The following is a 23,761-nucleotide window of genomic DNA, read 5'->3' on the forward strand; positions in this document are numbered from 1 at the left end:
GCATAATGCACATTCAGGGTGAGGTTTATTGTTAATGATAGCAGATATAAATCCATATTTAATGATAATTTCAGCTCTTTTTGGCTGACTTCTTGTCAGATCTCATTAGATTGTCATTGCTTTCCCTCATAATATGTTTGACAAAGAATTTGTGATAGAAGTTGGGGAAGAGTCAGCTTTGCCATTTTCTTGTTCTCTTGCACTTGCATTAGCAGCAATATCTTCAATCTGTGGTCTCTGCAGGAATCTTTTTAAGCCACTTGTCCATTTTGTGAGGGTTAGTTTAGTTAAAACTTGGTAATACAATCCATTGATCCACTTACCTAGGTACACACTAACTGCAGTACATCACAATGTGCTGAAAGTGCACAAACGAGTGAGGGAACCATGGAGAGGCCCACTGTTGCGAGCACCCATGCTTCTCCCAGGACACCTCGGTACCGTGTGTGACGTGGGACTCTCTGACATATGGAACAAGCAGGAGCAGCAGTGCCAAGCCATATGTCAAATATTTGTATCAGTGCCTTCTTATTTCATAAATAAAATTAAAATGTCTCTTCAGTCACCCCAAGGGATCCACCCTGCACACCCCACTTTGGAGATCACTGCCAGGTACGAGCAGTGAATGACTACTCTTCTATTAACTTTTTTCCAGGTTAACTGGGTGAACTGATTTTATAATTAATACGTTAAATCTTTTAAATGTCTTGGTTAAGCTGGAAAATTTCAACCTTCTTTGTCCAACGGGTTTTGAAAACATGTTGGCAGGCTTCGCTGTCTAAATTCAGAGCAGAGAATTATCCTCTTGCCCTGTGTCGGGTTTCAAAATCAGCGATAAAACACACCTGGGGAATAACCGCCACAGAACAAGACAAGCCTACAGGGGGCGGCCCAGACCACGGCTGACACCACAGAGTGAGCCGGGACACCAGCCAGCCTAACGCTACCCCCTTCTGTACCTAACTTTCTTCCTTTAGTCGCTCCCTTCCTCCATTTCGCCTGACTTACGTGATGTCCCCAGGCTGCAGCTTCGCAGTCCGCTTTTTTCGTCGCGGCTTCCCCCGCCACGAGCTGCCCTGCGGGACGTTACGCTGACAGAACAGGGCGGCCCCCCCCTTGCCCCGCCCCGCCCCGCCCCGCCCCGCCGCCTCACGGGCGCCGCCTCAGCCCCGCGCGAGGCCGAGGCCAGTCCCCGCCGCCGCTGCCTCGCCCGGCGATGGTGCGCACAGGGCGCGTCTCGCCCTGCCCGACGGCGGCCCGACGGCCTCCTGCAGGTAGGGACCGGGGCCAGGGCCGCCTGCGCGGGACTCCCTCTCCTCTCTCCCTGCCGCCGCTTCCCCGGGCCGGCAACTACGGGAAGCCCGCCCTGCGCCTGCCTTGTGGCGGGAGCCCCGCGGGCGGCGCGGTGCGGTCTCAGCGGGGTCTCCGTCGGTCCGGTCGGGGGCGCCAGCCTCCCGGGCGGGCCCCGTCGCAACCGGTGGTCTGTGGCCCCTGGGGCGCCCGGGACCTGAGGGGCTGCGCGGCGGCACCGGCAGCGCGGAGCCGGTGGGTGCCCAGGGTCCGGGGCAGCCCTGCCCTGCCGTCCCGGCCGCTCCCGCCGGGCTGGACGCGCCCTGGTGTTTGGCGCAGGACTCGCCCGTTTTCCTCCGCCTTCCCCCCTTCGGCTGGCCACCACGCCTCAACGCCTGAGGCGTTAGCTAATACGTTCCGTTGAACTTGAACTCACTCCGGATCGGCCGGAGCAGGGCGGCGCGGGGTCGCGCTGCCCTCCCGGCCAGGCGCGCGTTACGGAGCAGCGGGGAGCAGCCGGGTGCCCGCGGAGGACGCGGCCCCGCTACCCCAGCAGGGCGGCCTCCCCCGGCAGCCGGAGGAGCGCATGCCGCGTCCACCCGCGGCTCCTCTGTGCGAACCCGCTCCGTAGACGCGCTCCGGCGGCAGCCGGCCGTGCGAGCCCGCCGGGTGGCTGTGCGGGGCGAGTACCTCCGCGTGCGGCCCGCGTCCTGGCCAGGTTGTTTCCCGCGAGCGCGAGCTCCGCGCGCTGGTCTGCTGAGCGCTCAACCTCTACCGCTGCTGCTCGTGGGCTTCTGCGTTTAATGCAGCTGGGATTCCCTCCTGGTTTGGTAGGAGCAGTCAGTACCTGAGGAGTGCCAGGTATGACTCATCTGTCTCATTTTACCCCTAAAATGTCTTTTGTGTTCTCAAAAGCTTAATTTTCAAGCATGCTTGTACATGTTTGTGAAGTAAGTCTTTTTCAGCTTCGCTAGCTGACTTCTCTAGTCCTTTTCTGAATTATTATTATTTTTCCCTCGGGTGACAGGGGCAGTTGCATTGCACCTGAAATGGCATTAAAAACACTGCAGTAGTGCCCTAGTGCTTGTCCTGGTATTTCTTAATGTAGATGACAGTAAGCTGCAGAGGTTGCAGAGACCATTTTCAGGAGGCTTTACCTGCGGTCGCTGCCATGCAGTGACTCTTGCAAAGGAATGCTAGGAAGCAAGTTGCATCAGCTCGGCACCTGGTGAGCGAAGGCAGTGCAAGCGGATCCTAGGGTAAAGGCACCCTTATTCTGGCCACAGCGTCAACAGTAACCTTGGGATCTCAAAATGCCTTTGTTTTGTATTCATTTTTGTCGCTGTTGTTACATCTTTGAAAGCTGTGTTGTGTTTTAATATGGAAATTGGTAAGGATTTTGGCACTTAATACTGAACTGTAAAGTCAAATGGATTACAGGGTACGTAAAACATGAAAATTAAGCTCTGAATTAAAACTTTCAGACATCTCTCTTAATTGCTTTGAAAAAAATAATGAACCAGCTTTCTGGTGCGTTATAGAAGCATCTATATTACACTCCCCCACAACCATGGAATAGCTGATAGTAGCAACTATTTTCAAGTTAGTGAAAAGATTGAAATAAGTCTCAAGTGATTTCCAGTCATTATAAGCAACTCTTTTCCCAGGGGGCTTGTTGTAGTAGGCAAGTCTCTTGATTGGTCACTTAGTGTTTAAATATTTTTTCCCATGTTTGGGTATCTCCCTCTTCTTCTCCCACCCTTGTGGTTTTTGTAAAGCTTCATAGTGTTAAAGATGTTTCCTTGTCTATGTGTGTCTGATCTCTTCTCCAGTTAAATTAAAACCATCTAAAGCACTTGTATTTACACGTTGCCAATCCTGCAAATGTGTGCTTAAGTGAAGGTCCTCTTAAATGAATGATTCCCTTTTGGGGTTTGACACATTCCTAAAAAGTGAATGCATCTGCATACCTAACACGCTGTGGAAGAACAGACCTCCAGCTAAGATCTTGAAATATCCTGGCTTTTTTTTTTTTTTTAATAATTTGTTGTTCTTGTTTAAAGATGCCTCTTATGTTACCTCCCTTTCCAGAGAGGAGTTTCACACCTTATGAGCTTGAGGGTATTTAGAATCCCAATGCTCTTTACTAGAAGCCAACTGGAAATAGTTGATATTTTTACTTCAGAGACTTCTCATTTTGTAGTTAGATTGCCACCAGAATTTTATTCTAGGTCTCTACTCTATTTGAAGCTGTAAGATTGCTAGGCGACTTATTTGCTGCTTAAACAGTAGCATAATTAACTGTACGTAGGCAATGCTGAAAAGAAAAGACAAGCCTAGATACTGCAGAACTACAGCACTCTAACACTGCTTCAAACTTGACTAAAGGACGATTGTTAATTCTAAAACTAAACCTGCAACCATAAAATACAAGGGGATAAGCTAGACTTGACAGAAAACAGTTGTCAGATAGACAAATGCATGTGCTTGGGGGAAAAAAAATGGAGAAAAAAAGACTTATTTCTCATGCTATTTAGCCAAGTAATTTTTGAAGTTTTTCTCAATTCCCTGTCGTCCCCTGTATTTAAGTTTGAAAACTCTGGTCCTGATTATTAAGAAGAAGAATAGGAACCTTGTTGCAAGAGGAAACAACTTGTTCAAAATAATCAGAATACATACTGAGTTTGTTCCTTCTTATGCTGGCAGTTTTAAAACTTAAAACACCTTTGTGAATGGGAAGAAGATACTTGTTTCAACAAGACTTTTAGATAACTTCACATATTCTTTGTTCAGAATTGAATTTTCTGACATGCCTCAGAACTTAAATTGTTATTGTTAGGTCTTCTGTGGCTTAATTAGTGCTAATTGGTTTTGTGATTGGCAGATATCTTAATAAAATATAATTAAACTTGTTAGAACACAAGTGAAAGATAAATATGCATCTGCATTATTAGCTTTATCCTAGAATACCTTGAACAAATCGTGAAACCTTTATTACTGTTAGTGATGTTGTTTGAACACTAAGTGTTTAGAGTTGTGTTTTTTTGTCTGTTTGTTTGTCATATTTAAAGTGGGATTTATTACATCTGAGATATATGGGGGAAGAATTCATACTAACATATTAAGGTGTAAGATTTAATATAAGTTCAAGTGACTGAAAACCCATTGACTTCTTGATTACAGCATTTGGAAGTTGACAAATATACTATGACACAGAAGTTTAAAGTATTTCTTGGAACTCTTTGTCTTACTTCTGTGTATGTGCGTGTATACAAGTGAAGTAAAAATAGAGTTAAATACCAAAAGATAACTTTGTGTTAAAAACTAATGTGGGGTACAAGTTTTTTTCTTTTTTTGTCTAGCATGCAATCCTGTATGTACTTTTACATAGATTGTATTTTTTCCTTGCAGTCAAAGCTGGAGGCATGAGAGTGTCTAAAAAGCAAGAAAATGGACTTAAGAAAAACGCTAAACCTGCAGGAAAAGACAAGACAAGGTATTGCACTGCAGGGCTGGTTTCCCTGCCCCATAGTTAAAGTTCATAGGCAACAGGCTGAAGGTTGAAAATAAAGACAACTATTCAACTCTGAAGAGTTTAATTCTTAAAATAACTTGTGCAATTAATAAATAAAATGCAACTTTGAGGTAATCTGCTATTTAAAAAAAAAAAGGCTTCAAAACCTAAGGAAGATGCCTTGCAATGAAACACAAAGGCTGAATATCTTCTCTATTTTTATGCTGTGGAACAGAAATGAAAACAATGTGTTGCCTACCTTTCATTAGTAATGTTCAGTCAATTTCCAATTAACTAAAATTAATTTTAGGGAGTTGTTATTCTCAGGGGAATGAAAGGAATATCTCCCACCCTCCATAAAGAATGTTTTATATTTCTTGTATAGGCTATATCTCCTATTTCAATCTTAAATATTATTTGTCTTTTTCTATTTTCCACTTCCTAAGGTTGATCAGGCTATTTTGCCCCAAAATGAAGGCATGCTTCTCCTTCTGGATAAGAAGCAGTGAGTGAAAACAAGTGTTTTCTTCTATGGCTTTTTCAAATGAAGAATAGATATTCCTTACTTTACCAGATACCTTTATTTTTGAACAAAAGTTCCCTTGAAGGTCCTGTGATTCTGCTTGGGCATATCTGGAATTGCAGAGTTATTGCAGGGTACCTCGTTCCCCTGTCATTGCTACAATGTTCAGAAACTAGATGGTGTGACCCTAAGATGTTGTATCCAGTGATTTGCTCTTGGAATACATCTACTGTGTCCTGATAGAACCTTGCTGTGCAAGGAAGTGGTGTGCATGCCCTCCTCCATATAATGATTAGGATATTTGTGAAGAAGTGGAAGACATGAGTTTTAGCCCACTGTCAGCTATAAAGGGTACATACCCAATCGTATCCTTTGCCTTCACCAGTGAGCTGGACGTTTCCTGTTGAAGCTGAGCTAATTCATAGAAAAAGACTAGAAATTTGTGAGTATAACACAAAATATAATGGTTAAAGTACTGAGCTTAGGGAGACGGATCTAAACTTCCACTCTCTGTAACTGGAATGCGTTAAATACTTCTGTTCTTTTTCTCAGTTTTCAAAATATGTAATGTGTAAGGTGAGAGTAGAACTCAGAAATCCCTCTCTCTTGAGTGCTCCTGGTCCTAGCATATGCTTGCTCTTTTTCTAGCCCTCTGAAACTTCAAATTTTTGCTGCACAGTGAGTGGCCCAGCTCCATTGAGGAGAGCACAGTTATCTTGTAGACTCTTGGGAAGAGGAGATGTGGATTTCATTTCCTTTACAATGAGGACAGCCTGAAACTCTTAATTCCATTGGAAACTGTTTCAAACATCATTAGGGTATAGGTAAACAAAAAACATCTGTTGTTGCTTTAAGTGAATTTGTCATCTTGTTCTCAAAGAACATTTTCCACCTGTGGGAGTGGGCTCTGATTTCTGTCTGGGTATAGATGCCTCCCATGTTGTGTCAATTTGAGGCTGGATTTATGCATTAAAATAGTCTGAAATGGATTAAATATTCACTTGCATCTCACAAGAAAAAAAAAGAAAGCTTTTTGAGCAGTCTCTCTGTGGTCCTCATGGCAGCCTGCTCTGGGCTTACAGAAGAGACCTGCCCAAACTTGGAGCAGCTCTACAATGCTGTCTTCTTACAGCATGCCTTGGAATTGTTCTGAAAGCTGTGAGTTAGCTCTTCCACCACTAGGGATTTAGAGACTTCAGTTACTTTTAACCTATGAGACAGGTACCACCTATACTCTGATGTGTCAATAGTACCTAGGTAACTATTCAAAAAACCTCAAATAGGTAGGATTGCTAAACAGTCTATCAGACTTTGGTCTGATTCCTGCTTTTGTTTGTGTGTTTTTACCCCCACTGGGATTTCAATTGCCTGTATTACTTCTGATAAACAGATTAGAGTCTGGCATTTCTGAATATCTTTTGCTGCCATCAAGAAGTCTTCCTTTCAGTTGAATATCTGTGTCTACATTGAGTCATAGTATCAGTGTCTGACAGCTAACACAAAGTACTCTAATATAGTAGAATCCTTGTGAAATAGATTATTTTATCGGGATTTAAAAGGGAAGCTTGTGACTGGACTGACAGCTGAACTCAAGTTTTAGATGGATATGTGATTTTATTTTTTACATTTTTTTTTGGTCTGGATAGGTTTTAATACTAAAATTAGCTTTGTTTAGCTTTATTTAACACTGGCATAGTGACACTATGTTTTGGCAGGCCCTACAGAAATCACCACTGTGGATTTATGTTTGTTTCTCTTTTTCTCAGTGGCTTGGAGGACACTGATCCAAAATATTATTTTTTTTTGTAACAAAGCTGAGACGGTAACACTGACTTCTTTCCTTTTACTTGTTCACTGCACGGGAATCAATGGTTTCTCAATATAGTATACATACCTTGTTGGAATGATGAATTTTGTTAGGTTGCAGTCATACAAGTCACAAGAAAATTGTTAAGTAGTAATCATACAGATTCCTCGTCCCAGTGTTTCTGATTCAGATGAGTTTATTTGATAGTCTCAAACAAGTCACTGTTACACCTCTAAGTGGCTGGTTTGAGCTGAGTTCAGTCTTGGCAGGAGCTGAACTTTGAGATTTAGTTCTAAAAAAGTGTGCTGACTCTAGAGGTGCTGTGTAATATATTGCATGATAGAACATAATTCATCATCTTAATGACTAATTAGATGCCTGCATGAGTTTATAGACAATACATAAAAATTGGTTATAGCTCGTTATTTAAGAGAAATGACTCTTGTTTGGGGGTTTTTATTTCTTTAATAATCTTTTTTTTTTTTTTTTCTGGAATATTTTAGTTTAGAAGCTTTTTTCACCAATTGTTAGCTGTCTGGGTCCAATCTTGTTGCTGTCTTTTTCCAGAATATGGTTATCTGATGGCATAAACATATATTTAATATCTTACGTTTGTCAGTGTGGTAAACTATCAATTCCTAAATTGAAATTTCAATAGAAAGTTTATCTTGTCTCATCTACCGTATCATTAGCTTCACTCAAGCAGTATCTGCTTTTTCAAGAGTCACGTTTAAGGTGTTTGGTTCCATGTATATGGCTGATACTGACTTTTCTTCATTGCATTTTAAGCTACAGAGGTGTCACTGCAAATAATATCATCAGAAGAATGTGTAATCTTCTAATGCTTATCTAAAGTATTTCATACCCACAGCTTGTTTATGTGGAATGTCAGTGATGTGGCTAATTTGCACTGAGCTACAAAGAAGTTAATGGGGTAATCTTGTACAAAAAGTTCTTGCTTGACAATTAGCTGATGTCAAAGGAAATATCCTCCTGCCAGAGGATGAATGTCTTTCATAGGCCTAGATTAGAATCAAGAAAATAACAAAGTCAAATTTTTTACTTCTGTCTTTCCGTGCTAGACTTTGGTGAAATTACTCCACAGTGTACAAAATTATAAAATATAGTATTTTCTATAAAACTACATATAAATAAAAAAGAAAAGCCACACACAGATTTTCCATTACTCTATTCTGAGGCAGCATACTTTCCTTTTTATATCATATAGTTAGCTCCAAAACTTAAATTTTGTATTAACAAGTTTGAAAAATAAGTAACAGTGTTTTTGCAAGATGGAGATGCTAAATACTTCTATTTCTCATGCTTTACAGTGCTGTCGTCGGTATTTCAAAAATTCAGAAGATGAGTGTCGTACTGGCAGAAGCACTGGACAGAGTAAGTACATGTGGAAGAACAAGATATGTATTTGTCAAGGCCTCTCCATAAAACTAAACAACATACAACAACAACAAAGTGAATTTTCCCTAAATTGCTGTCATCTGACGTTTGTAGGCTTGTCATATACTACTAAACATTCCTGATGATAAATAGCCTCTGAAGAAACCCACGTATGTGGGTGAACTGTTAGATGGCTAAAATGTAACCAGCAGTCCCTTATTCTGCTATTTTTTATTTTTTTATATTATTTTGTGCATTTCTACTCCTATTTAGCATTAAATAAGTAACCACAAAGTGGTTATGTGTATACGTGTTATAGAAAAGTACCATTAGATATTAAAGTGCATTTCTTTTTGTTTAGTGATATGTTGATTTCAAATTCACAGAACGTAGAATGGTTTGGATTGGAAGGGAACTTTAAAGTCCATCTAATTCCAACCCATTCCATGGGCAGGAACACCTCCTACTAGACCAGGTTGCCCAAAGCCCCATCCAACCTGGTCTTGAACGCTTCCAGGGATGGGGCATCCACAACTTCTCTGGGCAACCTGTCCCAGTGCCTCACCACCCTCAGTAAAGATTTTTTTTCCTCATACCTAATCTAAATCTAACCTCTTTTAATTTAAAGCCATTACTCCTTGTCCTGTCACTACACCCCCTGACAGAGTCCCTCCCCAGCTTTCCTTTAGGCCCCTTTGGTACTAGAAATTTCATTGAAATGTGGAGAAAAGCTATCAGTGACATAGTAATTTTTTGGCAGAGCTGGGTGTACAACCCAGAACAGAACACAGTCTTCAGTACTATCCAACTATGGCAATGGCTTTAACTTCTCTAAGGATCCAGCTCAGAGAAGAAAAAAGATAACTTAAAAAGGAAGTGAGTAGTGTTGCTGACAAGTGCACAGGTGGTAAGCTGATGTCAAACTGTTTTAAGTGATCCTTGAGACAACAGGTACAACGTATTCCATTGTTGCTCCATATACAGTTATTTCACCTGAGGACTGATACAAGATAGTCAGACTTCTGACTGATTTTTCTCTTGGAAATACACTATTACTTAAAATTTTATGTCACAAAGCTGTTGATAGACCCTTTTATTCATCATTATGCTTACAGGTCTAGTATCTCTTGCTAGGTTGTTGATGCAGAGTCTTACACTTAAATATTGCAAAAGTTGATTTAACAAGCAGCTTTTTAATTTGCATGCTAATCAGATCTGCTGTTCTCATCTGTTTTTCATAAAGATGCAATCCTTAGATTCTCAAGCATACAAAGAGTTCCTCATCTGCATAGCTTTGTAAAACATCAGTCACATTTCAACACAAGCCTTTCATCAACAGATGGGATCAAAGCTTTACTATGTAGATCTTGATATTTGGCTTAGACTTAAGGTGAAACAGAGAGATCATCTTGTTTTTCCTCTATTTCCCATCTCCTCTTCTCTGATCTACCATTTTCTTCTACAGTTGGTTTCCAGAATCTCATACGTAAACCTTCTTTAGAAATTTAAAAAGTGATAATTAAATATTACAATGATGGTGGTTTGAATCAGGAAAAGTAAGAATTTGTAACCACTTACTGCTAACTCAGTTACAGTTTGTTCTGCTTTCCTTATCTTGTCAGTTCATTCTATGAACTACTGAGAAAGTCAATAATTCATAGAAGGTAGTCAGACTAATGTCAAAATTTTAAACCTGAAATTATTAAATGTACAGAATCACTGAGTTCTGTGTTGATCACTTGAACTCTTTCATGTGATGGAATTTAGGAGGAGAACAACGGAAAAGTTGTATTCTATTACAAATTTTTCCCCCCATTTTAATGTTGCAGATGAGCCACAAAATTCCTGCAGCAGCATTACAAGTTGCTCATCAAAAGCCACAGCCTGCCTTGGAGAAGTTCATGCTGCCTAAAAGAATTTACATTATTCAACAGCCACGTAAATGTTAAAATATGCATTTAAAAACTCATGTTTACATAGAAGCAAATTTCTATTCTAAATAGTACTTAGCACACTGGTAAAGGATCAAAAACTGTGGAAATAGTTTGACTGCCTTGTATCTTACTGTGTTTCTGTTAGTGACAATAAAATACTTTATAAAAAGAGTTACTCAGTTACTTGGGTTTTATTAAAATGTATAGCTCCTGTCTAATCTGTTTTTACTAGTGTTCAATAATAACTCAATGCCAAGAAGCCTAACAGCTTCACTTCCTGTGAGTTTTGACTGGAGTACTGGAATTGTCTATCTTCTTTTCCATAATGTTTTCTTTTTTTAACTTAGTGACAGCAAAGGTGAAGTGAATGTGATCCTAAGAAAGGTCACAACTGAAAGGCATGTTGTCTGAGAGAGTTGGTATGTCAATTGTAAATGGATTGAAGTGCTTCTTAAAATCCAGATTGCCTAACACTTTGACCTCAGTGTTCCTTTGGGTCTTTTTTTTTTTCTCTTATGATTTAGGCTGAGGTGTTCCATACCAATGCTTGTCTCAGGCTGATTGCATGTCATGGCAACTTCAGAAGGTCCTGGGAAAGACTGACAGATTTTTCTTGCATTTGTTTCTGTAAGGAAGTCCAGCTTCTTGTGCACTGGAGCATTTCCTAAGTTGAGGAGGAAGGGAAAATGGTGGCAGAAACTGACCTTGGAAAGTTGGACAGGTTAGGAACTTTTAAGGCCCTCAGCTAATAGAGGTTTAGTAGAAATCTGTACAACAGCTAAATTACCTGATTTAACTTGTTAATGCTGAATATGTTTGATTCCAGTGATACGTAAGCAAAATTTTCCAAGCACTTTTTCCTTGAAGAAAGATGTCTCAAGATTTTAACAGCAAGAAGCCCCTCTTTCCTTTGTCCTTAATGAGTCCCCCACTGGGATCCAGACAGTAGGAAGAGCCAAGTGAGAACAGTCTGTTAACCCATTTAGGGCTGGGGAGTAGGAATGAAGGAAATACATGACTCAGACTTGAACCTGTGGGATGAGAGGGAACACATGAAAGAGGAGTCAGGTTGCAAGGAACATGGTGATTTGCATATGGAGTTTAAGGTTGGGATGCTAGAATGGCAGATGAGCCTGAAAAGCAATTAGACTCAGTACAGGCTGGAAGTAGTAGGGCCTGAGGTATCAAGCTTTAAAATGGGGAGGAGCAATTGTAAATAAAAGTACAGGAAGTATCCTTGAGCCTTGCATGCTTATACTGCCAGGAAAGACAATAAAAATAGTCAAAGTTCTGCCAGAGAATAATTATCTCCTGCTGCTGGTTGGTTGGGTAGCTCAGCTTTTTTTCTTGCTCTGAATCTAATTCTACTGGGACTTTTTTACTTTTTTTTTTTTTTTGAGGTAGTAATTGTAGATGACTGTGCCACTAAAATTGCAGTCAAGCACTTCAAGCAGACTTACTCAATATGAAAAGTGATGCTCAGATGCTCAGAAATACATTTATATTGTCTGTGAGGTTTCTTTTCATAGCGTGCTGCACATGACTACAGTGGAAACTTATTAAATGTATGAAGCCATCTCCTTAGAGGAGAACCCCAGGTGGATTACTCAGAATTAGTGTTACCACTCAACATGAATGTCTGCTTCACTTTATTCATCTATGAAATGTAAATAACTTTATATGTTGATTAAAGATTAAATTATGATCACAGGAGGTGGTGATTAGTAGTATGTGCAATAAATAACTTGGTTACACCCTGAACAAATAAGAAAAATTAATATCACTGCTAATACATGTTCACTACAGGATGAATGCTAGAAAAAACTTTATAATTCTGATCTTTACCTTTTTTTTTTTTTTTCCCCGAAGAAAACTAATAGCTAGTGAAAATAATAGGGTCTGATTCTGATGGTCTTTATGAATATTTCTTTCTCTAAAGTAACCTGCTTTGGAAAACCTATGCACATTCTTGCTAAGGATCTCATGACAGATGAGGTTGTGTTAGTAAAAAGGATTATCTTATTTTGGATTACACCCATCAACCTTCCCCTGGATGCTAGATTAACTGGACACCTGATTATTCTGGACTGTGCTTAACATATACTTGAGTGAATAATCAATTCAATCTTTTCCTAATAACTTGAAGGGATGGTGTATATCCTGGCACACTACAGAAATTGGTGACTGGTAAATTGCACCCTGATGCAAGGAGCTATTCAAATAGCTTGGGAACAGAAAGATCTGGGATCCTTGTTTCTATCCTGCACCCCTAGAGTGGTTGAAAGCACTACTATTCTAGGTGTGTGCAAATCGCTGTGGGAATCCAGTCACTTATTGCAGTGCTTCATTGTTGCAGCTGCATAAACTCCTATGTTGTGATACAATATTAACATTGCTGTGACAGTGAGTAAACAAAAGAATCTGACTACCCTTCTACTTGTTCCATATTGAATTTCTGCAGTCTGTTCTCTAATGAATATTATCTAAACAGTTTAAAACAATATGTTCAGGGGAGGGATAGCATGCTCAATACAGAAAATAGCTATAGGGAACGTCTTCATAGACATAAATCAGGTGGTCATACAATCGTTGCTTGAGGACCTTTTAAAACTGTGTTAGGTCCATATACAGTGCACCTTTAGCAGCTTCAATACTATATAGTTGAATTAAATATATTCAGTAACTCAGTTTTCTCCAGTATAGTGACTATCTGCACTGGGAGTTGTTCTGCATAGGCTCAGTCTACGTTTTTAAGAAGCATCAGTCTTCCTGGAAAAATGAATCTGCACATGTTGCAGCAGTGCCTAGGATCTGTAAGTGTACAGCACATATTTGGAGTAATGGTATGGTAATTCTAACCACCCTATCACAAAGCCTGCTTTAATGTAAAATGTCTTCCATATTCTACCAATATATGATTTTAATGTAGAGAAAGGGGACCTAACAAGAAGCCAGGAGGCCTAAGTTTGATAAGCTCAGTTATGGATTTTACTGAATGTCAAGCAGGTGCAAGTCCCTCTTTTGCTGTAATATGCATCCTGCAGAGGAAGAAATCCTGGCAGCTGATCTATTTCCTGCATTCCCCTGTGGCATTATTACATGTAGCATTTAATGTTTGCTTTCTGTGTCAATAGCACTTGCTAGTCTTTGGAGAGAACCTGAAAGTTGGTTTTACTCGACTGGGTAGCTGAGCTCCACCACAACTGCTTTCTCACTCCCCCCACCAAAGGGAAAGGGGGAAAAGTATGACGGAAAGAGCTCAAGGGTTGAGGTAAAGACAGAGATCACTCACTAATTATTTTTATGGACAAAATAGACTCGGCATAGGAAGATCAGGGATTTTCATTACCTATTACTAACAAGCTAGAGCAGTGAGAAACAAAAACCAAATACAAACAAAAACAACAAAAAAAATTATATACCCCTTCCCTTCCTCCACCCTCTTCTATGCCTTCACCCTGAGCAGCACTGGGGAATGGGGTCTGCAGTCAGTCCATAATGCTTCATCTCTGCTGCTCCTTCATGGTCACTCTGTGCCCCTGCTTGCTGTGGGGTCCCTCCCACTGGATGCCGTCCTTCCCAAACTGAGCCTGCGGGGGCTGCCCACAGGCAGCAGGTCTTCAGGAATTGCTCCCACATGGCTGTATCCCATGGGGTCCATCCCCCAGGAGTAAACTGCTCCAGCACAGGTCTCCCACAGGCATCAGGTCCCTGCAGATCCCCTCCTCCTGCATGGGCTCCTCTCCACGGGCTGCAGCTCCAGCCCGGGGCCTGCTCCTGTGGGGGCTCTCCATGGGCCGCAGCTTCCTCCAGGCCACATCCACCTGCTCCACCAGGGACTACTCCACAGGCTGCAGCGTGGAGATCTGCTCCATGTGGGACCTATGGGCTGCAGGGGGACAGCCTGCTCCACCAGGGACCTCTCCACAGGCCACAGGGGAACTGCTGCTGCATGCCTGGAGCACCTCCTGCCCTCCTGCTGCACTGACCTTGGGGTCTGCAAGGCTGCTTCTCGCTTTTCACTCCCCTAGCTGCTGTGGCACAGCAGGTTTTTTTTTTTTTTTTTTTTTTTTTTTTTTTTTTTTTCCCTTTTATCAAATCTGCTCTCACAGAGGCGTGAAGAACATCGCTTGTTGGCCTGGCTCCGGCCAGCAGCAGGTCCCTATGGAGCCGGCTGAAAGTGGCCCTTATCTGATATGGAGCAGCTGCTGGACTCTTCTCACAGAGGCCACTCCTGCAGCCTCCACTACCAGAACCTTGCCATGTAAACCCAATACAAAAGTGTATAGAGAATAAACTCTTCTGCTGAAGTGTTTTATAATTAAGAACACTTCCTTTTCAGCCAAGTCAATCTTTTACTTAACGGTTTTATTCTGACAAGTGCGTTGTCAGGTGCTTTATTTAATCAAATTTATATATATTTCTTAAGGTGTCCTGCTTATAACAGTATTCTTAATAACAAGAACTAAACAGAAAACAAAAATTGTATTTTAAACTTTTAAAGAATAGACTTGACAGTTTTTCATCCTTTTTTTGTGCCATCAACTCTTTGCCATCCTTTTATATCATTGGTGATGCTATGATGAATAAGTTTTACCTTCTGTTTTAGGGAGATTTGTCTAGTTCTGGTCTTAATTTATTACTTTGCCTTTATTTAAATATGAACTACAGCTAAATTCAGAACATAAGGAACAAATACAGTTGGTTTGCTGAAAAAGATCAAAGCCTTGCAGGAAGCCTGTTTTTGCAAATGATGGAAGCATTTAACAAGAATGGCATGATTTCAGGAAACAATTTCTTCTGTTAAACTTCTTGATGGAAATAATATTGCTTAATATGGGGTTGTTTCTTGTCTGTAGACTTTCAAACACCTTACAGAAGTGGGAGTGGCTAAAGACAGCTGGCAATGAAAGTCATGAAAATAGATTTCTGTAAATGCTGGTGGTTACAAAGCCTTCAACATATTCTTAAATTTGGTAATGTCACACCTTCTGTTTGAAGGCTTAAATAAGGCCCATGTTTTTCTGGACTTCTCTGCAGGGATGAATTTCTTGAGTGAGGGTGAGTGTCTACCTCTTAGCACCTGACTCTCACATCTTGGGTGGTGCTTGACAGAGTCTTTTGGGAATTTGGCAAAGTGTAACTTTAGCTGTTCTGGATGAATTATGGTATGTGTTGTTATTCAGTGTACAGACTTAAGTCTGAATTGAGAGTATGTGACTTCTGACTTTTGTGTGAAGCCATGAAGCAGATTAAATGACAAAGGAAATACATGTGGCTAATCTGGAAATCTACAATAAAAGGGAACCGTAATGAAAGGCTTAAAAAAATAAAACAACTGTTTAAAGCCTTTCTTCCTTATGAGATGTACTCATTCAGTCTGTCCCTCTCCAAGCAGTATGCACAGATTTGCAAATAATTTCAAGCACAGTAACCTTTCCCTGCTACACAAAATCCAGCTGGTATACACACAAACGTACATCTACTGAGTTCCTCTTCAGCTGCAGTGGTAGAGAGATGTGTTTCTGGAATGTAAAAATTCCTTGGCCTAATCAATGTCATCTGTGACACTGTTGAGCATAACTCCCAAAACAGGTTCACAGTAAGCAATCCTGTTTTGAAACCCTCACTGTCCTTGATGACCATGATTTCAACAGGTTGCTATTCCTTGTGTTCCCTTTCTGCATCTCATAGGCTATCCTTTGAAGGCTATCCTTAGCATGAGCAGGGCAGATGCTTGCAGCTGATCGGTTTAGGAGGAATGCACACTTTTTTCATGCTTTTTAGCCATTTGTGCATTAAATCTTTTTAAAGAGAGTAGGTGTGACGGGATTCTTTGCAGATAACCAAGATTGCATTCCTTTTGTCTTGAGACCTAAGAGGTTCCAGACCTAAAGCTTTGACTGTTTCTTGTCTTCCCCAATGTTAGCGGAATGGCTGTTGCTGTTCTGCAGAATACATTATTGAACCAAGCTTGTACCTGGTAAATGTTTTCAGTCTTCCTCAGCTACTGTAAACTGTAAGGCACTTTGCTTTCCCTTTTCGCTAGTTACCGTTTTCACTTTATTCAGTGAAACCATGCAGAGAACAATGATTCAACCTGATAGTGAGCAGCTTTATTCTTCTTGTCAAACCTGGCCATAGACTCCAGTCCTGGCCATTATTCCACTCTTACTGGATTTTAATGGAAAACTTTTAGATAATTTTATTATTAACATAAATTTCTGGCATTTCACTTATAACAAATTACCAATTTTTAGTTCACTAAAAGATGAAGAGCCTATTAAAATTATGAAACCTGAGTATTTCTTAACCTCCAGTTTTCCTAGTTTGCTAAGTTGCTGTACAGGTTTATCAATGACATCAGGCATAGTGTAAGAAACCTCAATAGTTCAGTATTATGAGTATACTACTTTTGCCACAAGAGGTAGCTATTTGTCTACAGCTTACTCGGGTTCTACGAGCTAAGCTAGCCTCTGATGCGCAGCTATTTTTTTAGAAGGAGGTATACTTAATCTTAAAAAAAATGCTGAAGTAGTTTCAAAGAAAAATAATAGATTAATTTCTGAAATCATCATTTGGTATTTCACAGGGGACTCTAGCAATTGTAGAGATACAAAGAGCATAATGGTTTACAAAACAGTTCCTTTTCCTTCCTACATTCTTGATGTTCATGGCTGTAGTCAATTAAACTGAAACATCAAACAGGGAATACAGAAAAGTGCATACTATATTTGTATTATACACACTTGCATAGATAATCAGTATTTGCTGATTTCATAGGTGCTTTCATACTATATATTTAAACTTGTTAATTTGAAACAATTCATTCTTTCGGGAAGCAGGCGACATAGGAAAATTGGATACAGCATTTCATATTCAACTGTTATGTAAAAAGGGATACAGTTTCTGAAACTGATTTCATTGAATTATTTCAGAAGTTATTTTTATGTAAACAAATAATAAAGCTATTATAAAGTATTATTTTTTTTATATAATAGCCATAATTTTAGTTGCAAAATATACAATAAATGCATACTGAAGTAGAACAGTCCCTAAAATTAATACTGACTTTAAACTTTAATTCCAACCTCCTTTGTTGCTCATAACTTTCTGAAATTCCTTCTAGTTTAATTTTTCCGTATTTGGTATCTTTTTTTTTTTTTTTTGAAGCTCAAGAGGTAGTGAAAACTCTGAGCTTAATTTGAGCTGCACAAGCCTGAAATATTTATTCCCTATATGTTACTGTCAATAAACATCAAAAAAATGAAAAACAAGAATAGCTATTAAAAAAATAGCTGAAATTGAAAGTTTTTAACTTGGTTTGTTCTGTGGATCTCAGCCTTAAAAAGTGAAAACAAGTCAAAAAGCTGAACTCAGAGTGAGATAATTTTGTTGGAGCTGTTCAAAGATGCCAGGCAATGGTGGACAGACATATAATTTTCCCTACAGTGCACATATATTTGAGCTCTGCTATGCAAAAGTTTTTTGAGGTTTCTAAAGACAGAACTTTAAAATATTATGGATAACCCTCCAATTATGTTTAACTCTAGCCTCTAACCCTTTAGCAAGGCCAATTTTAGGCTGCTACTATCTTGAATTTTATTTTTTTCTAACTGAATTCAACTCACAAAAAGTAAATAAACAAAGGCATTTAAAAATGTTATAGATGTATTTGTCATGATACATTTATAACTGACTGTCTTCAAGAACTTAACTGAAGGATAGCTTGTTCAGAATGCCTTTCTTAGTGTGTGCACAGAAAAAAAGGAGGGTGAGGGGTGGTGAGTGGAATGTCCCAAAGCTCCGTGGGCCGTGGTTGTAAGGCATTTACAAATTTGGCTGGCAAAATTGGAATGCATATATTGTTTTACACCAATAAGATTGTACTTCACAAATTGGAAATATTTAAGTTTGAAGCTGGTTGGTATGGTAGAATGATAATGAGCTCAGAAATATTTGTCTTTAACCAACAATATTGTTCCTTTCAAATGGAACAAGGACTACTAGCCTTTGGCCTTTTTCCCAGGTTACATAAAACCTTTCAGTAACATGGCATATGCATTGTACCTTTAAACACTTCCACTGAGACACAAAGAGTTCCTGTGCTATTATGGCTCACCACATGATTAAAAACAAATTCTCATTTTAAAGAACAGTTTGTCGTATATGTAACAAAAATGTGAAGGAACAGTTTTGACTGTGGTTTGGTTCCAGCTGAAGGGCAGGGGGAGGAATACAATCCCTGTTCCTGAGAAGGACCTCAGTAGCACCAGCGTTCTTGACAGTTTTCTGACAGAGTGAACTATAACAGATTGTCATCTGTTTACAGAGAAGAAATTCCATTAAGTCTCTTTTGAGACAGTCTTTCCCAACAGAATCTTCAGAAACATAAATTAATACTGTATATTATACCTATTGCCCTAGAAGTATAAATGAAAAGTATACTAGTGAAACAGAACAAATTACCAGCCATAAGCACAGATCTCCTTACGTTCATGACTATTTTCATGAGATAGATGTTTCTAGTGCTTCCAGCTTTTCAAGACATGCATGGATTTTTTGTTACATCCTGGGGATTTCTGAAGTATTAGGCATCATTGCTTACATATCAAAGTAATTTTTTCCCTTGACAATAGGGAATGCAGTACTAGTCTCCACATAGGGATTCATTTCCAGATAAATACTACTAGCATTATTTCAAATAAAAACACTTGTGTCCCTCATTCTATGATATTATTATAGTTTGGAGCAAATAATTCATATACAACAAGCTTCTTCTAAACTTTATGATATGCAAACTTTCTTCTGTTTTCTGTAGTGCTTTTTTCTGAACTGATGTGCTGTGCTAAATAAATACACTAAAGTAAAAACAACAACAACAAAGACTAAAGACACCAATAAACCCTGCCCTCTGCACCAGTCTACTTTAGTTATTTTGACATGGAAGAAAAGGATGGAAGGAAAGGGAGGGAGCTTAAAGGGCAAAGAAGAAATTCTAGCTTGTCTCAGAGTGCTCTCTAAGACATATTACTAGTGCCTTCTTCCTACTGCTGTCTTTTGCAGCAATTTTGCTTCCACCATTATATTCTATCTTCATATATATATATATATTTAATTCAGATGACTCCATAAAGAAATTGGAACATTTGGGTGCCAATAATGATAGACAAATTGTCATTTTTTTTTTTGATAAATTGCATTGCTTCTTCCTGTTGTTGTTTCCTGTAGTGAAGAGTACTTTTTAAAATGCTCAGTTGCTGTTACACTCACTTGAAAGATTCCCCAATATTAGTTCTATTTCTGAAAGTAAGGCTGAATGAAAGAAACCACCACAGAGACATAACCTCTGTGGGAAGGAGAAAAGAAGAGCCGAAGAATGCCCGTGGCTGAGAGTAAATAAATTCTCTGAACAAATGGGTGGAAGGTGCAGAGGGCAAAACAGTAGAGGCACATAAACAGCTGTGGGCTGAATTGTTCCCAAAAGGAAGGTACTGGAGAGCAAAAATCCTTATGCTGCTGTGACCAAAGGGATTGCTCTGATGAGGCAAACAGGGACGTGTTGAAATCAAGCCCCAGTTAAAAATGCCCTGATTCTGAGCTTTCCTGTGGAACAGCGTGACCTAACTCCAAGTAACAGTAAACTGTCTTTCAAAGCTTCCAAGTTCATATACAGAGGAAGAGCGAGCGAGCACTGAGTATGACTAGGAATAGATCCCGTAACAGCAGCATCACAGCTCTGTTTTTTTGTCTCAGATTTCAGAGACAAAGATAAAATCATAAAAGGCTGACAGAGCTAAGACATTTCCTCTGAGACAGAGAAAACTCCTCTCTTTCCAGACAGGCCTCATCCCACATGCAGAATGGAGGGAAGAGAATGTGATTCTATGCAGGAAGAGGGAAAAGCTGCTGGCTGAGCTGCACACAGTGTTCTGCCCTTGTTTTGGGACGAGTCTCCAGCTACTGAGCTGCTGAAGTCAAAATGAAAGAAGTGTGAGATAACTGACTTTCTGCTGTTGTACCCCTGAGAGCCTTTGTCTCCATGTTGCTCTGCTCCTCCAACACCATACAAGGCAGTCATGTCAAGTGTTCTTATGAGGATGCTCTTCTATGTAAGATGGCAACTTGTTTCTGAACACATATATGGATTCTCTCCTGTACCCCTCAGAGACCCACTGAAAGATGCTGAGTGAAATGTATGCATAGTATAGAAAATGTCCTGCAGTACTCTGACACTGTACTAATTATTTTGCTGTTAAATTCATATTTAGTTGTTCATGATGAATTAAACATGAAGATAAATTGTAGTTTGCTCAGCAAATCCGTACTGTTATTTATAGATGTATTTCATACTGTCCCTACATTTTCCTTTTTTGCTATGAGGAAGATTAATCTTTTTGTTAATGATATGAAACTGTGATGTAGACATTATATGTAGGGAAGTTAATCAGCTTGGCTCAAATGCAGGGAACAGCTGGAGTATTGGACATTTGGGATGGAAAAGGCAAGCCATTCGAGGCTGGGAGAGAAAAATACATCATATGAATGTTTTTGCTAAGATTAACAACTGCTGTGCTCATAATGATGGCATTCAGACCACCACTGCTATATGTGTCTTTACCTACTAAAACAAACAAAAACAAAACAAAACAAAAACTAACTCTAAAACCATTAACATGAGATGGTTATCTAAACGTAAAAACCACCTAGGGATAATGCTCTGTAGTGGTTACTTTGATACAGCTCATCAGGGTTACCACAGGTAGCAATAACCTCAGTTAGCTACACCAAAGTAAAAATATCTGTACATTTCAAACAGGATTTTATGCCAACAGAACTGTTTCAAATTACCTCTTGTGATACAACAAATCCTCCCTGCTTCTGCAAAAATCTTAAGTGTCAACATTAAAAGCAAGTTGGAATGACTATTGTGCTACTCAGATAATGTTTTAACAAATTCTTTGAGTAATGCTGTGATCTTTGTCACCAGTTATATTCTGCTCATCTATTTGATGTTTGATTTTAAATTTCGTATTTTAAAAATCATGAAGTGAGCATAAAGATTTTTAAGTAGAGTTCTGCAACTGGGAACTGAGAGACTACTAAGTACCAGTTACTTAAGTAAGTTATTGTCAAACACAGTTGAACTGTTTATACAGACTAAATGCTCTGAGGGATACACAGTGGCAAATTAAAAATAGACACCTGAAATTGCTTTCAGTCATCCACACCACCCTTCTACCTGGGAATCTTACCTAGCAATTGCATTTTTCCATCAAACACAATTTGTTTTATTGCTGGAGTTTTCAAACCAATATATTAAGGTAAATGGTCCTCAAATCTCTTTTACCTTATAGGCTGATCTGAAAAAGTGGCAGTTGAGGAGCTGATACATATGTACACATACTTCGCAGACAACAGAAGGGTAGGGAGCATACAAGGGAAACAGCATCCAGTTTTAAGCCACTGTTGCACATCTGCTGATGTTTTCACTAAATACACAGCAGGAGTAGGGTTAGGATTAAAACCTTCAGAACCCTAAACTTCAGAACTGAATCTTTCATTTTTAAATGAAAAAAATCCTGAAATAAATGTCACTGGTCTATTATCTATATAAAAACATGGACAAGTTCAATTTTCATTTCGTAACAGAGAAAACAAATATATACAGGCTTTGATACAAATGATTCAGTATTTATTTTAGCCAGAGTTGCTATATACTTTTGTTAGTGATCTCTATGTGAAAGTAAGCTTCAAATAAATAATAAATAAATTTTAAAGGGAGCACAGAAGATAATGTAGAAGTTACAAAATGTATAAACTGCATGAATACATAGAGTAGTTCAGTTGGAAGGGACCTTCAAAGAGTCCAACTGTCTGACCTCTTCAGTGCTAACCAAAAGTTAAAGCATCTTATTGAAGGTATTGTCTAAATGCCTCTTGAACACTGGCAGCCATGGGGCATCAACCACCTCTCTAGGAAGCCTGTCCCAGTGTTTGACCATCTTCACAGTAAAAAAAAAATAAAAAATAAAAAAAATCCTAATGTCCAGTCCTCCCCTGGCACACCTTTGTGCCTTTCCCTCTCATTCTAATATAATGAAGTTGTCTATTTGTGAAAAAAGAAACCTAAGCAAGTAGGAATGATTCACATCACCTTATGAAAATATGCAAGAGAAAGACAAAACAAAAATGACAACAAAACAGAAAACAAGTGCTCAGATTGCAAAGTCAAATCTCAGAAGCCAGAAAATGCCTGAGTTAAGGTCTGTTAAGGTTAAAAAAAACTTTTAATGCCAAGTTTTCTTTCATTACAGTAGTTATATATCATAATCAAATTCCCCCGGTTATATTGTCGAAGAACTGAATGCTATAGGACTGTAACTGCATCATCTTCAGCCTTCATTCATTCAGTTCTCTTCTGCACCCCAGTTTTACAGTATCTTGAAAAATGCAACACAGAAACCAGAAACCATACCACAGTGCTTGTTTTATCAAGGGTGTATTCAGAAGTGGTATTGCCTCTGCATATGCTCACTAATCCCTTGTTTATATGTGCAAAGAATGCATTAACCTTTTTTGCTACAGCACCATTCTTGTTGAGTTGCATCACCATTATAGCCCCAAATCCTTTTAAAGGTGCTGCTTTCCAAGGCAGAGCATCTTGCCTTGTGCACTGCAGGCATGGACCTCGTTCCTTGTTCCCAGATGTGTCAATGTGAATCTGCCTGTCTTAAATGCCTCGCATGGCCCAGTTTAAAAAGTAATTTGGATGCCTCTGAGAAATGTTGTCAGTATCATTTACATTCCACCAATCTTTTTGTCCTTTGCAGATCTTGTCTGCAACAATGCAGTAATTTTCAGTGTTGTTTCAGCCTTTTTTATCAAGGCCGTGTTGTCTGAAGCATGATCGCAGTACTCAGGAGGTACCTAGAACCTGCACGTTCCCCGATCGTGACAAGGCAGTCTCCGGGGACGGGTCGCTCCCAAGTGGTTCGTGTATTCAGCGCAGAAGCACCACAGACCCGAGCCGCATTCCTAAGTTTTCAACATCCTTAACCTAGCTGTGGTCACTGACGTCCAAGCACGCTGCAAGAAAAAGATGAAGAAAAGATTACGGAACGAAACACGCTCAAAAGGCTGCGCGCACCAGCACGCGTACGCTCGAACCGAGCAGCCTCCGAGGTCCCGGCACCCCGCCGGCCGGAGACGTCGCGCCCGGCCCTGGGACCGTCGGGGCTGGCGGCCGCCGCCGGTGCGCTGCCCGCCGGGGGGGCGCTGCCGTGAGGCGGGGC

At 39.9% G+C, this 23,761-nt stretch overlaps 2 protein-coding genes across 3 annotated transcripts in view; both read left to right on the plus strand.

The window, feature by feature from the left end:
* The first annotated feature begins 1,151 nt into the window (after positions 1 to 1,151).
* Positions 1,152 to 10,637, plus strand: DAPL1 (death associated protein like 1). The gene is made up of 4 exons (XM_035332298.1): positions 1,152 to 1,274; positions 4,702 to 4,786; positions 8,466 to 8,529; positions 10,362 to 10,637. The coding sequence occupies exons 1-4, from the start codon at positions 1,217 to 1,219 to the stop codon at positions 10,479 to 10,481; spliced, it is 327 nt and encodes a 108-aa protein (XP_035188189.1). The 5' UTR covers positions 1,152 to 1,216; the 3' UTR covers positions 10,482 to 10,637.
* The window catches only part of TANC1 (tetratricopeptide repeat, ankyrin repeat and coiled-coil containing 1), a 116,645-nt gene continuing 97,630 nt past the window's right edge, over positions 4,747 to 23,761 (plus strand). For both annotated transcript variants that reach the window (XM_035332291.1, XM_035332292.1), the window contains exons 1-2: positions 4,747 to 4,786; positions 8,466 to 8,529. The gene's annotated coding sequence lies outside the window, so the exon portion shown is untranslated. The remainder of the gene's footprint in view (positions 4,787 to 8,465; positions 8,530 to 23,761) is intronic.

The sequence above is a fragment of the Oxyura jamaicensis genome, chromosome 7 (assembly GCF_011077185.1).
Source record: "Oxyura jamaicensis isolate SHBP4307 breed ruddy duck chromosome 7, BPBGC_Ojam_1.0, whole genome shotgun sequence".
NCBI classification, from domain to species: domain Eukaryota; kingdom Metazoa; phylum Chordata; class Aves; order Anseriformes; family Anatidae; genus Oxyura; species Oxyura jamaicensis.

Bases quoted from the DNA above. Each gene is read 5' to 3' on its own strand.
- DAPL1 (XM_035332298.1), top strand. From the start codon at position 1,217: ATGGTGCGCACAGGGCGCGTCTCGCCCTGCCCGACGGCGGCCCGACGG. The intron at 1,275-4,701 runs GTAGGGACCGGG...TTTTCCTTGCAG, and splicing joins GGCCCGACGGCCTCCTGCAG to TCAAAGCTGGAGGCATGAGA. The intron at 4,787-8,465 runs GTATTGCACTGC...CATGCTTTACAG, and splicing joins GCAGGAAAAGACAAGACAAG to TGCTGTCGTCGGTATTTCAA.